Source organism: Callorhinus ursinus, unplaced genomic scaffold, assembly GCF_003265705.2.
Source record: "Callorhinus ursinus isolate GAN/ISIS: 27379988/994484 unplaced genomic scaffold, GSC_fseal_2.0 scaffold56, whole genome shotgun sequence".
In the NCBI taxonomy this organism is placed as follows: Eukaryota; Metazoa; Chordata; class Mammalia; order Carnivora; family Otariidae; genus Callorhinus; species Callorhinus ursinus.
Window position 1 is genome coordinate 2462233 of NW_027397118.1, and position 15062 is coordinate 2477294.

The 15062-nt window shown below is 36.0% G+C and overlaps 1 protein-coding gene across 3 annotated transcripts in view; it reads left to right on the plus strand.

The window, feature by feature from the left end:
• The window catches only part of RPGRIP1L (RPGRIP1 like), a 91714-nt gene that overhangs the window by 32850 nt on the left and 43802 nt on the right, over positions 1–15062 (plus strand). The window contains exons 11-16 of one of the 3 annotated variants that reach the window (XM_025852442.2): positions 4859–4965; positions 5271–5321; positions 6006–6185; positions 6722–6839; positions 10912–11364; positions 14402–14553. In XM_025852442.2, the coding sequence (XP_025708227.1) occupies positions 4859–4965; positions 5271–5321; positions 6006–6185; positions 6722–6839; positions 10912–11364; positions 14402–14553 (1061 nt within the window). The remainder of the gene's footprint in view (positions 1–4858; positions 4966–5270; positions 5322–6005; positions 6186–6721; positions 6840–10911; positions 11365–14401; positions 14554–15062) is intronic. The other 2 variants (XM_073884352.1, XM_073884353.1) reach the window with 2 other exon arrangements.

Genomic DNA, 15062 nt, shown 5'->3' on the forward strand with positions numbered 1-15062 from the left:
CTTGCTCCACGTAGGGGACATCGCTTATATTAACAGCCATCCACTTTCATGAGTTTATTGGTCGCTCAAAGTTTCCATTTACTCAGCCCAGCATATACGCCAAAGGAGTTATTTCTTCACCAGAGATACTTTTATTCAGGTTGCCTTTCATTTGTTTTGTTTTGTTTTGTTTTCCTAAATGTCAAGCCTTGCTGTATTCAGCAGTTGACAAGCATTTATTGAGCCACCAGTGTGTGCTAGGCACTGTTCGAAGTTCTGGGGGACACAGCAAGGAGTAAAACAAAGGCCTTGCCCTCATGCAACATAAATTCAATAGGGAGAAACTGCCAATAATTAAATAAATGTGCAACATGTCAGGTGGCGGCAAGTGCAGCGGGAATAAAAACAAAGCAGCATAAGATGACAGAGGAGCAGAAGTAGTTTCTTGCTAGTTTTGGTAGGTCGAACAGGGAAGATCTCTGTGATAATTAGATGTCTAAATCTACTCCGTGACAGTGAACGTAAATACCAGGCAGACTTGTCACGATGTCCCTGCTAAAATAATAATCGTTAATAAGTTTCATATGCGACTCACAGATCTCACCCTTCTCATCTCATGGAAATAAAATATAATTAAAGTAGATGTCTGATTTACTAGATTATACGCACAAACACACAACAGGGGAATTGAATTGTTTGTTCCAAACGCTGTATCTGTTGCTCATCCACTACAGAAACCAAGTGATGTGATAATAAGGTTGCTTCTTTTGAACATTTGCGATTGTGTTGCATGAGAGCATTTCAAAGTTTAATGCAGGCTCAGCTAAAAAATAAAAATTACATACCTAGTCGGTACTCTATACATTGATTTAGATCACAGTGCCATATTTTATTAACTATAAGAGAGAGGTTTTTTTTCCCATTTTGACATCTCTGAAGTTGGGATGCATCTTGTAATTGATAACATTTTAAAATTATGGTCTGACCTTTTTTAATATTTTAAGAAGTCTGAAATCGATGTACTCTTAATTTCGGTGAAACACACACATGCGGCATTTATTTACCACGTGATTGAATTTTGTGAAAAATTATTTATGAATTTTTCTTGGGAATATTGTGAGTAGAATAAGATGATGACATGATTTGTGACTGGGTGGGTATTTAAAAGTTTTGATGTCAAAGATATATAGTTCCTGACTTTAATGTGATACTTAACAGAGTGCTTTTGTTTAGTAGTTGCTCAGTAAATCCTTGTTGACTGAAGGAAGCAGAAGCTCTCTATATTCCCTCTCTGTTTTCCAAAGACAAATATAAACTCATTCTTAAAGGAAGAGAAATGAAAAAAAACCTCTCTTATTTCTGTGCTTTCTGTATTTCCCTAAATATTAAAAATTCCAAAACTCTTTATCTCTAAACATCTGAATTGGTCTCTGGAAAGAAACTCATAAGGGGATAGAATCTTGGTGATCTTTTTTTTTTTAAACCTATCTGTTGTTGTTGAATTAATTCCAAAGCTGCATTTAAAGGATTAAAACTACAGTTGCTAAATTATTTTAATCCACCATTAATCCATTCCTCATCTTTTTTTACTAGTTTTTATGTCATTTTAGGATTTTTTGAATGATTAAAAATAATTCATGTATAACCATTAAAAAAGGTTCAGTAAACAAAAAAATAACTTTCTAAAAGTCACTCAATCACACAACCACAAGATAATCACTATTAATATTTTTATGTGTGTCCTTCCAGAGTTGTTTCTATATGCACAGACACTGTTTTATAATGTGCTTTTTTATTTACTCTATTATGAAATCGTTCCTCAGTATAAATGTAAATCCACATCATTATCATTTATAATGGCTGTCATAGATTTCCATGTGAGGATGTACCAAAGATTGTTTAACAATCTTCTGTGGATGAATTTTTAAATAGCTTCCATTTTTTTAAGTATCATAAACATCTTTCTACACAAATCTTTACACATTTATTCTTTGGTTTTGTTAAGAAAAATTGCTAGAACTGAATCTTTTTAATACAATTGTTATTTTAGTTATTTTGCTTGACTACCTGAAATGTATAGATCTAATGATTTAGGTTTGGGGGTTTTTTGTGAAAATGTTACAATAGATTATAAGAAAAATATTACAGCCTTGAACCATTTTTTCCAGGGAAATACTAAACAAAAAGAATTGAAATGATTTATATAAGGAAGTCTTTTAATATTTAGAAAGTTCCTTTTTGTATTACAGATTTTGAAATTGTTTCATTTTACTTTGAAGTCTCTTCACACATTTACCTTTTCATGTATCAAGTGTTCCTTGCCAGAAGATGTTTCCTTGGGTTCTTAGAGTCATTCATCTAACTGGCAAATTATTTTTAGAGAATACTCACCTCTTTATTCAAGGTACAAATTAGTTTCAGATTGTGTGAATATGTGGGGGAAGGATATGTAAATGCAGTTTGCATTTGGTTAATGCTTAAATTAACTGCATGTGTTTAAAGGCCCTGCTTTTGAAAGTTCCTTTCTATCTTTAGCTGAAATGCATAATTCAGCATAATGCATATGGTTATATTGATCACAGCTGAAGATATTAGCACAAAGGAGCTCTGAAAATTGTTTAGTTGAATTGTTCTCTGCACTCTGCTTATTAATGGTGTGCTTGAAGAACATAATTTTGAAAGAGTAAAATGTTATCTCATTTGAATAAAATGCTGTTTAGCTTAACCTGCTTTTTGTGAAATCATAAGGTAAAGAGGTTATTTTTCATCTTGTACAGGATGCTTTGATTTTTTCATATTATAATTCAGCAAGTCTATCTCTTCTTTGAACTACAACATCTCCGTGCTTTTTAAAGAGCCAGGAGTTCTATCCCCAATAAACAGTTTGAGAAAGGAAAAATGTTGTGGATAATTCTACATAAAATTTAGTAGAGAGAAAGGTACTGGTGTTTAGTAATGTCATCTTCCACTAATAAGTTATTTTCTCCCTAATAACACCCTAGTTTTAAAAAGATTAGTGAAACGGGGACATTGTTGTGGAAACAGAAACCAGCAAAGGAAGAAACATTTGAATAAGTTTATTTATACCTACTAGCATATCATTCTTAGGACCCTGCTCTGAAATATTGAAAGAATAGAAAAACTGGAGCGTAAAACTAGAAATCAAAATACACTCTGTCTGGATGAAGGTGGAATAATCATGTCCTTTACCCTTTACCTCATTCTCAAAACCCATAACACTTCTTGCAGGCCAGAGAAGGAAATTATATCATCCTCAAGACCCTTGGTTTTACATTTTTCTTACTGTATTTACCTTCTTTCTGTTACCTAGCCATTCCTATCTAGGTTTTTTTGAACCTCATAAAATAAAGCATTCTGCCATTCTTATTCTACTCTGTAACCGAAAAAGTTGTTTATCTCCTCTACAAATTCATATTTATTATTAATCCTAATTTTTAGTTTAAAGACAGGTATTTGACCCTTACCTTCAAAATTTCCAAATACTGTTCTCATTTGGAAACTCTCTCATTTAGGTCACTGAGTATTAGCAATTTATCCTCTAGTATAACCTTTTAACCTTTAATCAATAACATAAAAAACGTTTATATATTTGATATTAAAATGTCTCTGCGTACCCCAGAGTCACAGTGTTTTTCCTTTTTAGTTTGCCAGGAAATATGTGACATTAAAAATATCCAAATTTAGTCCCTTTCTTCTTAATTGTGTAATTTACGATTTTCACTTACATGTAGCATTTCTAGCTGAGGAACACAAAGCATTATAAAAGTCAAAAATGTATTTTTGTATAAAATGCATTCAGTGTGCAAATGTATTCATGTAAGGAATTCTTGGCAAGTGTGTTGACTTGCTTTTTTTTAAGAAATGGAAACAAAAATGTACAACTTGAATTGAGGACTTTTGATAAACACAAATCTGTGAAAATAGGATGAGATTAGTGGAGACACTTTGGATGACATGGTTTAGAGTTAGGCTACAGGGAGCCAAAAAGGATGCTTGACCCCCACAATGAACTCTGTTGAAGAGTACGCTTAAGAACATGAGACTAAAGAATAGATTTAGTAGCTAGCTTTTTTTTTTCTATTAAGTTAAGCGTTATGTTTAATGCAGGGAGCAAAAAATTAGTCTCTTTATGGATTTACTGTCTCCTGTAGCTCTACCCTGTGCTGTTGCTTGTGGGTTCAGGCAAATGAGTGCCTGGGCGAACGTAACCTATCTCTACTCCTTAACAAGAGCTCTGGGTCCATGTCCTACCAATTAACAGCACGAACTCAATGAATAAAGAGCACACATGAATTATTACTGAGGCTACCATGCGCACTGGCTGAGAATCCGTTTCTCCTATCTTAACAGATTTGTTCAAAGTGGGGTTGATTAAAATTATGGGTTTAGTTATTACCAGAGAAATTATGTTGTTTTGATAAAAAGACTTTATGCTAAATTGGGAAAAGAAAACTTAAGGAAGTCAATTAAAACACGAAAAGACAAAAACAATTTTTTTTGCATGCCTTTCAGGACCCTTAATAAGTAAGTAAAAATCATAGATTTAGAAACATATTTTCTTAGGTATTTAGATAGAATGTTCCTTTGAAGTCCCAGAGGCCACAATTTCCTTATATTAATGCTGTGAACTTAAGTCTTCAGTTTTTGATAAGCAACTGGATCATATGGTAGACACATGATAGTGTTCATTTGTTCCTCATTCTCTCACTGGCTTTGTCTAGGTGCTAGCACAATTTCCTCTCTGACCAGAGCAATACTAGTTCGAGCTTGGTGTGTATCAGGAATTAAATTAATTTTAAATGCGTTCTTATGCCTCATGCTCTCTTACCTTTCTAATTGTATCAACTTTATTTTTAAGACCAAAATGAGAAACTCATTCAAGAAAACAGAGAACTACAGTTACAGTATTTGGAACAAAAGCAGCAACTTGATGACCTTAAACACCGCCTGAAGTTTTACAACCAGGTGAACTATTTTCTTATTTAGGAAATAAATGCCAAATTTTTATCTCAATATTTTATGCCCAGAGGAAACTATGCTGCAAAGCAAAAGAGTACAAATGTATTACTTAGTTTCTTAATTCATGGTTATTAAGCAGTTTACACTTCAGGGGGAGATTCTGAATAGTTGGGATGTTTCATATACTTAGTTTCTTAATTCATGGTATCAGGCAGTTTATGCTCCGTGAGGATAATCTGCATAGTTGGAATGTCTCTTGTACTTTCCATTAATATCTCATTGTGAGCTTTTACTTACTCTGTCTTTTGCAGGAGAGTGATATTAATGCTGATGAATTGAGTGAAGCTCTCCTGCTTATAAAGGTAACTTTCTGAACTTCACCATGAATTTCATGTCTACATATAACTATTTCAGCATAATGATGACCCTTGTCTGTAACCCTTATACTTGGAGAATGAATTATTCAGGAAAGTGGTCAGGTGACATTTAGTTACAGCATATACATATTTCATAATGACATCAAAATTACATTAAAATAGTCCTCAAAAACTCTTATTTAAAGCACTTTCTCCAACTGAAACAAACATTTCACTTTTACACACCTCACTATAAAACTAATCAATAATTTTCTGTCCTAAGAGACCTTGGTACACCCTATTATCTTAAATAAAATATTGAATTGTAAATGTTACCAGAAGATATTTTTCAGTCCTAGGATATTCTGTTATTTATAAGAAGACACGAGAAAATACATTTCTTTCCCTTTAGATCAACACAGTGTAGCTTTTAATCAGTTGAAGAAATGGAAATAAATATACATGATTCTTCTTTATGTCATGAAGTAGTAAACTGTTTTTTGAATTCTCTGTAATTGTTCCAAATGACTATCCACATATATTTTCTGTATCAGGATAGTTTTGTTCCCGATGGAAAATGGAAATATATCTGTTTTCAATTAATGATTATTCCTTGCTATATCTATATTAATTCACATGATTACGTTTTAGAAACTCTTATTTCAGTAATAAAACATGTTTTTGTTTTAGGCTCAAAAATCACAAAAAAATGGAGACCTTTCCTTTTTAGAGAAAGTAGACAATAAAATTAACAAAGATCTAGAACGCTCCATGAGAGAGCTACAAGCAACACATGCAGAAACGGTGCAAGAACTTGAAAAGACACGAAACATGCTAATTATGCAACATAAAATTAATAAAGATTATCAGGTAATGTGCTGCACGAAGACAGGATAACAGGCTTCCTGTGATATTCTACTGATGATTTACTTTTCTAAGCAGTATTATGTATTATCATCGGTTATAATCTCTTACCATGTATTACCACATGCCTGGAATTTGGCCTTGTAACTAGGTGCTTAGAGTAAATAGTTTAAAAACAAATAATTTTTTTAAAGGCCTGGTTTTAGAACAGAAACAGCGGCCATGAATTTACCTGTGCCAGTATTAGCACATTGTGCGAATGCATTGTAGTGCTTCTGCCACAACCACATGTTATCTTAGCCTTTAACAAACAGGAAAATCACCTCCAGGAGAAGGAATCTGGGGTCTTGTTAATTTTGTTTCTGATTTAAGAACATTGCCAAGCATAATTTTCTAAACTGTAAGCTATTTGAGGTCAGAAAATCACGGTTTACAGCTCCTGAGGTCCCCAGGATCTAGGAAATGCTTGAGTCAGAGTTGCTTTAAAAAATGAAAATGGAACTAACCCTAAGTATTGAAACTTGTTATCTCATATTTTTTAGATGGAAGTTGAAGCAGTGACCCAGAAGATGGAAAATTTGCAGCAAGATTATGAACTCAAAGTGGAACAATATGTTCATCTTCTTGATAGCAGAGCTGCACGCATTCAGAAACTAGAAGGTACAATTCTTTGTCCACAGTACCTAGATGAATGGGTTTTACAGGAGTTGAAAATGTCATCCAAATCTACATTCATGATTTCTTTTTGCTCTGTTTTTTTTCTAATTCATAGCTGTAATGAGAATTTACCAGAAAGGTTGTTTTTATCTGATTCTTTTCTACTCAAGAATTTTTAGTAATTTTCTATTGCTTTCCAAATTCAGTGTTGCAGGCAAAATTTCATAGTACTTTATGGAGTACCACAGAACTTCAGCACCCCATTCCTCATTTCTCTTCTAAGCAAGCTGTGTATCTCATCCAAACAAGTCTGCTTGCTCTTTGTCAGATTCACCTTTCTCAGTCCTACCACTGTACCTTTGCTCCACCTGAGCCTCCTTTTTACCCAACATATACCCTTTTTACCCTGCTTTGAAATCTAACCAAATGCAATGCCTGCCTCTGCCAGAAAGCTGGCTCCCATCACTCCTAGCTATTCCTCTACTTGAAATGTCCTTGCAGTAGTTTCCAGACTTGAGCAAGTATGAAAATCACATGAGGAACTTGTTTCAAATGTAGCTTCCTGGGACCTACCCCTAGAGATCCAGGGGTTCATGATTCTATATATTTAGAAATAACTCCGAGTGATTCAGATGGCAGGTGCAAAACTATACTTTGAAAAACACTAGACTTAGTACTTCCCATTTTTCCTCTTATGTACTCAAAAAATATGTGTGGGGATTATATTATGTAAGTGTTCTTCACTGTTGGAGTTTTGCATATTCCCTGTGACTGCAATATAAATTCTGTGAGGCTAAGTACTGAGTTTCTCTTTCATGTCTCCTGCCGTACAGTGTTTAATTCGAATGATTGATGCCAGCAGTAATTTGACACTCTTAAAAATTACTGAGGATCCCAAAGTCCTCTTGCTTATATGGGTTCTATTTATCATACTACGAATTAAAAGAGAAATTTTGAAAATATTTATTTTATGTCATGCTAAAATAATAATAAATCCATTACATGTTAACATAAATTACAGTATTTATTTTTTAAAAGCGTATTTTCCATACCAAAAAAAATAGTGAGAAGAGTGACGTTGTTTTAAATTGTTTTACATTTTTTTAGTTGTTTGACGTTTTTGCAAACTTTTTGGTGTATACCTTAATAGAAAACAGCTGGGTTTTTAGACCTGCTTCTGCATTCAGTCTGTTATGATATCACACATTATGTAGTCTGGGGAACTCCATTAAACACTTGTGAGAGAATAAGAATGAAAAAGGCAAGTGACACACAGGATTATTTTAAAAACAGTTTTGACCTCACAAACCTTCAGAGCAGTTTCAGGGATCCTCAGGGTTCCCAAAGCACACTTTGAGAACCACTGCTTTAAGTAGAAGGATTCAGTAAATATCTTTATGTGCCTGAACAGGGTTTTCTAAAAGTCAAAGAGAAGTATATACCTTTTATTTCAAGTAGAACTCAATAAAAATTTGCTTAATAGAATTTTCCTGAATAACAAGGAGATCACATAGTTTGGGATTTTCATCGCCTTTAGTCTTACTAAATCTTCACCAACGTATTTCATCTGTCCCCTAAATTCATTGATTGATTCCTTAAACATGCTCAGGCTCTTAATGCATCCTAAGCAATGTGCTAGGCAGGAAGAATCCAAATAGGAAAAAAAGAAAAAAGCTCAGGTACCAGCCTCCAGGAACTCATAAGATGGAGCACATAGGTTAGGGGCGCCTGGGTGGCTCAGTTGGTTGAGCGTCTGACTTCGGCTTGGATCGTGATCTCATCGGGTCCTGGGATCTCCCTGCTCATGATCGCAGGTCCTGGAATCGCCCTGCATTGTCATGTCTGCCGCCCCTGCCCACCTCAGGCTCCACGCTCAGCGGGGATTCTATTTCTCCTTCTCCCTCTCCCTCTTGGTCCTCCCCCCTGCTCATGCTCGCTTGCTCACTCTCTCTCTCTCTCTCAAATAAGTAAATAAATATTTTTTTAAAAGAAAGATAGAGCACATACATAGACAGTTATACTTGACCATGAAGAGTGTGAAGCTAGGAAAATGCAAAAGATACCAAGGAAACATTGAGGAGAGAATGCTTATTTAAACCTGAAGATTCAGAGAAGACTCCACAAAGTAGGTTTGGAATTTTTAAAGATGACAGAACTCACCACTAAGTAAAAGCAATGAAAGGCATTCCAGACAATAGAGGATGCAGGTAAAAATGCCCTAAATGTGAAGCACTGCCTTTCATTTGCAAAACTGCACCCAGATCTATCTAATTGGAACTCATAATTAGTAAAGGGAGGAGTATCTCTCCAGGTAAGGCTGGGAAGAGTCAAATCATGAAGGCCCTGTTTGCCACCTTGAAGAGTTTGAAACTTAATAACCTGAAAACCACTAAGCAATTTTGAAGATAGGCAGTAATACACCCAGAACTACATTTTGGAGATTATGCTACAGTTATTAGAAAGAAGATTTGAAGGAAGGAAGCACTTTGGGTTCCATAATAATCTGGGTAGTAAACACTGGGAACATAGGTAAGGTAGCATTAGTGGACAGAGAATGGACAGGGACAAACTTGGAAAGACTTAGGAGACAGGTTTTTTTTTGTTTTGTTTTTTTTAAGATTTCATTTAATTTGAGAGAGAATGAGATAGAGCATGAGAGGGGGGAGGGTCAGAGGGAGAGGCAGACTCCCCGCTGAGCAGGGAGCCCGATGCGGGACTCGATCCCGGGACTCCAGGATCATGACCCGAGCCGAAGGCAGTCACCCAACCAACTGAGCCACCCAGGCGCCCCGAGACAGTGTTGAATAGTAATGACCCTATGGATGTGGGGACAGTTAAGAGAAAGAGAAACTAGAACGATTCTGTAGCAACAAGCTTAGGCAACTGGATGAATGCTAACACCAGCGCTTGAGATTCAGAGTACAGAACTAACTAGAAGAGAGTACTCTACATTGGCTCTATTCTATTTTGGATATATTGAGTTTGATGTGGCTAGGGGATATCTAGACAGAGGGCCCAGCAAGCCATGAGATGTATGGGTCTGGAGTTCAGGAAATAAATCTGAATTAAAAGTGGAAAAAGGGGAGTCTTTGCATATTGATAGTAGCAGAAGTCATAAAAGATAGAGGTTACCCATAAGAATATGTAGACTAACAGAGAATAAAAACAGGGCCCCCAGCAAACTATGAGAAAAAGAGAAACCCTTTAAAAAAACAAGAGAGGTAGGAGAAGCAGGGCAGCTGATGACATGGAAACCAGAGTAGGACAGAGGTTCATAAAAGGGAAAGTGACCATCAATGTCAAGGAAGGAAAGAAATCAAGTGATACAAGGACCAAAGTCTGTTCCATCTAGCAATTAATTCATTATCGGTGACCTTTTCTGGAGCAGTTTCATGAGAAAAGTAGGGCAGATACTCTTTGCAGGAGGTTGAAGAGTGTCTGTTAGATGAGGAATTGTAGACACAAGCATACGTTACTTTTTCCAGAAATTTGGATGTTAACATGGGGATAAAATGTGTATCTAGAGAGAGAGATATCTGTTTAAAAAGCAGCTTTATGGAAGTACAATTAACATACTTTAAACTGCACAGCCTGGTGAGTTTGGGCCCATGGCTACACTGTGAAACCATCACCACAATCAAGGCAATAAACATATCCATCACCCCAAAAGTAGAAAAGTGGATATTTTAATAAGCTGAAGGGAAGGAGCCAGTGGAAAGAGAAACTGACTTTAAAGGAGAGAATATAATAAAGCAGAAGCAGAGGAATAAGGAGAATCCAAATATTTACCTCAGCTGTGCATTCAAAAGCCTTTTTCTCTTTTCTCTTTTTCCTTTCCCCTGGTACAGGCTGTATTATAACTTGAGTTGTAATTTTGTTGTTAATAAGTGATGTCAAAACAAAGGATGAATTTTTGTAGAATACAATATTACTCACAGAAAAACAGTGTAGTTATAGAATTTAAGACTGAGACTCTTCACCAAAGCAGTTAAGACTTCATACCACTTCAAAAGCCACTTTGTATCTTCATATGTCAATATTTAAAAATATCTAAACTGTGTGTCTTCTCTTGCAGCCCAATTAAAGGATATTGCCTATGGCACCAAGCAGTATAAATTTAAACCAGAAATCACGCCAGATGACTCCATTGATGAATTTGATGAAACCATTCACTTAGAACGAGGCGAAAACCTATTTGAAATCCATATCAACAAAGTAACCTTTTCTTCTGAAGTTTTACAGGCATCTGGAGATAAAGAGCCTGTCACTTTCTGTACCTATGCTTTCTATGATTTTGAGCTACAGACAACTCCCATAGTGCAAGGCCTTCACCCAGAATATAACTTCACTTCTCAATATCTCATTCATGTTAATGACTTATTTTTACAATATATTCAGAAGAATACTATCACTCTTGAGGTCCACCAAGCTTACAGCACAGATTATGAAACAATTGCGGCAGGTCAGTTGAGATTCCATGAAATTCTAGAGAAAAGTGGTCGAATATTTTGCACAGCAAGTTTGGTTGGTAAGTACAATCTTATAAGCTTTGGATATGTGAATCACTAATTTGGTTTATATATTAATATGGTGTTCTACATTACTGTCTTCTCTTAGGGATTCAAGATGCCTTGAGGGTGGGACAGTGTCCCCTAATTTATCTGCCCACAGTTGACTGGACAATCCTAAATGTCATTGATGATGTCAATTGCAATGACTATTAATTTTTTAAAAGTTTATAAGTGCAGATATTTATTTACCATATTAATACCCTTTTTTGATTAAACATTAATTGTAGATTCATCAAATATTTTTTAAGAGCTTATGTTATCGCTGTTACTAGGCACTGGAAATACAGTGGTCACCGCTAAGTAAGATAGACAGAGCCCCTACCATCATGTAGCTTACCTTCTAGAGGGGGAGACAGGCCATAAAACAAATATATATCTCATCGGGTGAAGAAAAATGAACAGGCTAATGAGAGAGATGGAAGGTTGCTAATTCAGATAAGGACTTCCCTGGTGGTTGACAGTGATAAAGACCTGAGTAAAGATCCATGACAGGATCCAGGGGAAGAATGTTTCATGCAGAGGTAACAGCAAGTACCAAGGTGGAGGGACAAACATGACATGTTGGATGAACAGCAAGAAGGCCAGTGGCTAAAGCAGAAATGTGATTAAAGCAATAGAAGGATGACTATGCAAAGTCAGTCAGAGAAAGGCAAATACCATATGATTTCACTCACATTTGGAATTTAAGAAACAAAACAAACGAACAAAGGGAAAAAAGGGGAGGGGGATGGCAAACCAAGAAACAGACTCTTAACTCTAGAGAAACAAACTGCTGGTTACCAGAAGGGAGGTGGGTGGGGGATGGGGAAATAAGTGATGGGGATTAAGGAGGGCACTTGTCATGATGAGCCCTGGGTGATGTACGGAAGTGTTGAATCGCTAAATGGTTCCTGAAACTAATATTACACTATATGTTAACTAACTGCAATTTAAATAAAAACTTAAGAAAAAAAAAAGGAAAGTACACTTTAAAACACACACACACACACACACACACACAGTGGAAGGACCAGATCATGCTCTAGAAACGTGTAGGTCATGGTGAGGCAAATGGATTTTTTTTCTCTGGGTGATGAAACTCATTGGAGAGTTTTGAGGAGGTAAATGACGGAATCACACATAGGTTTTAAAAAATCACCCTGGGTGCTGGGGAAAAATAGTCTTTCCAGGCCAAGAGGAAACACTAGGACCATTATCAGGCTATTGCATTAATCTGCGGAAAGATGATGGTGGCTTGGATTAAGATGGTAATGAGAAGAGTGACAAGAAGTGGTTATTTTCAGTTTATGTTTGATTAACTTTAAGACTTGCTTATCAATCAAATGGAGAGTAATGAAGGTAATGGAGAAGACAAGCATTTCTGGCATGCACAACAAGGGGAATCATGAGCCCATTTATTGAGATAGGCCTGGGAAAGGAACAAATCTGAGGAAGAAAATCAAGAATTTTGTTTGACAAGTTAAGACTGGCTGCCTGTTGGACAGCCAAGTGGAAATGGCATGTGGGCAGTTGGATACGCCAGCCCTCGCCGGAAGGTCAGGGATAAACATATGAAAGGAGGAGTCATTACCATATGGGATATATTTTAAGCCTTTGGCCTAGGTAATATCACATAGAGAGTGAATGTACACGAAGGGGAGCAAGTGGCCAAGGACCGAGCCTTGGAAAACCACACAATTTAGAGTTCAGGAAGAAGAGACACCAGCAAAGGAAACTAAAGAGTGGCTAGCAATTTAAAAGGCAAGCCAAGAGCATACAGTATCCTTAATGGCCACACTTCCAAAAGAGGCCAAGTAAAGAAACCATGTCAAGAAGAGGGTGACTTAGCATCTGGGGAGGGATTTTATTTATTCATTAATCGATCACAGGGGTAACATTATTTACATGATTCACAAATCAAAAGGTATAAAAGTTTATACTATAAAATCTCTCTCCTATTCCTGTCCCTCAGCTACCCTGGAACCTCTCACCAAAGGTTGCAAATTCTTCCAAAGCAATTTTAAGCGTATACAAGCAAATATGTGTATCCATTAATATTCTCATTTTAGGACTTTTTTTTTAAAATGATAGCAGATCTCAATCATGTTTGTGTGTTGATGAGAATGATCCCTTAGTGAGAAAGAAATTGATGAAGTAGAAGAGAATGGGGAAATAGTTTTAATAATATAGTATGCTCAGGAAAGTTTATGTACAGAATATCATCTATTCAACAAATATTGAGTACTAGTCCCTAGTATACTAGTCCCTCCGGTAGGAATATATCAGTGGAAACCACAGTCCTCGGCCCTCAAGAAACTTATAGTGTGGGTGGAGAAATACACTGGTGAACAGATAGTTATGTGAAAGGAATCAGTGTCCTAATGAGAGGACATATCCTTCCCCTGTTTGAAGGAAGCAGAGAACACTTAATTCCCCCAGGAGCTGTGGAGGAAATCTTCACAGAGGAAGAGCGATGAGGAGCTGAAAAGAAGAGTTGAAAAGAAGAGTTGAGGGTGTACAGGGCAAACCATGCAAGTATGAATTACATCCGGCATATGTTTGGCATAGCTGTGGCATTTGTCCGTGTACTTGTGGCACAGTAGAGAAGTGGGAAGGGGCCAAAGACTTCTCAAAAGTTGAATCATGATGTGGAATTTCATATTTATAATTCTGAGATTTCATATTGTGATTTCATATTGTATCTGTCAGTCTACATTGAGTACAACTGGTTAAAAACAAGCTACTATGGCATCAAAAAGAATGTGGAGTATTTAATACAGTGTTTAGTTTTTTTCTTTATATTTTAGAAGGATTGAAATAGTATAAATTGGAATATCTCAAACATAATTTGACATAGCTCTTTAATAATACTTAACATACAATGAAACTCATACTTGCAGAAGAAACTTTATTTTCTTCAGCTCTGTTCTTTGCCAATCACACATCATTTGTGCAAGTCATATATTATTTTACTCAGTATAAAATTTTAACAGTGAGTTATGCTTTGGTTTGTAGGAACTAAAGGAGACATCCCAAATTTTGGCACAGTGGAATACTGGTTCAGATTACGGATTCCCATGGATCAAGCAATTCGACTTTATCGAGAACGAGCAAAGGCTTTGGGATATATAACATCAAATTATAAGGGGCCAGAGCAAATGCAATGGGTGAGCTGGTTGGACTTTAAGACATTTTTATGATACAGAAATTTTATGTCTTTTTATGTCATGCTTTAAACCAAAATCATTTTCTTTCACAGCCATCAAGTGACTCTTTTTAACTTTTTATTTTGAAATAATTATACTGATAGGAAGTACAAAAACAGTACAGAGAAGTTCTATGTACCCTTCACCCCCCTTCTCCCAGTTGTAACATCTTACCTAACTATAGTACATGATCAAAACCAGGAAATTGACACTGGTACAATGCCATTAACTAGACTGCAGACCTTATTCGGATTTTATCAGTTTTTACATGCACTCGCATGTGTGTGTGTGCGTGCATATTATTAGTTCTGTGCAGTTTTATCATGTGTGTGTATTCATGTAACTACCACCACAAGCAAGATTCAGAATTGTTCCATCACCACAAAGGAACTCCCTTGTGCTACCCAGGGTACTTTTGGAAAAATAGAATTGCAGTACCCTGAATTGGAAGTTTAAATGCAATTCCTCAG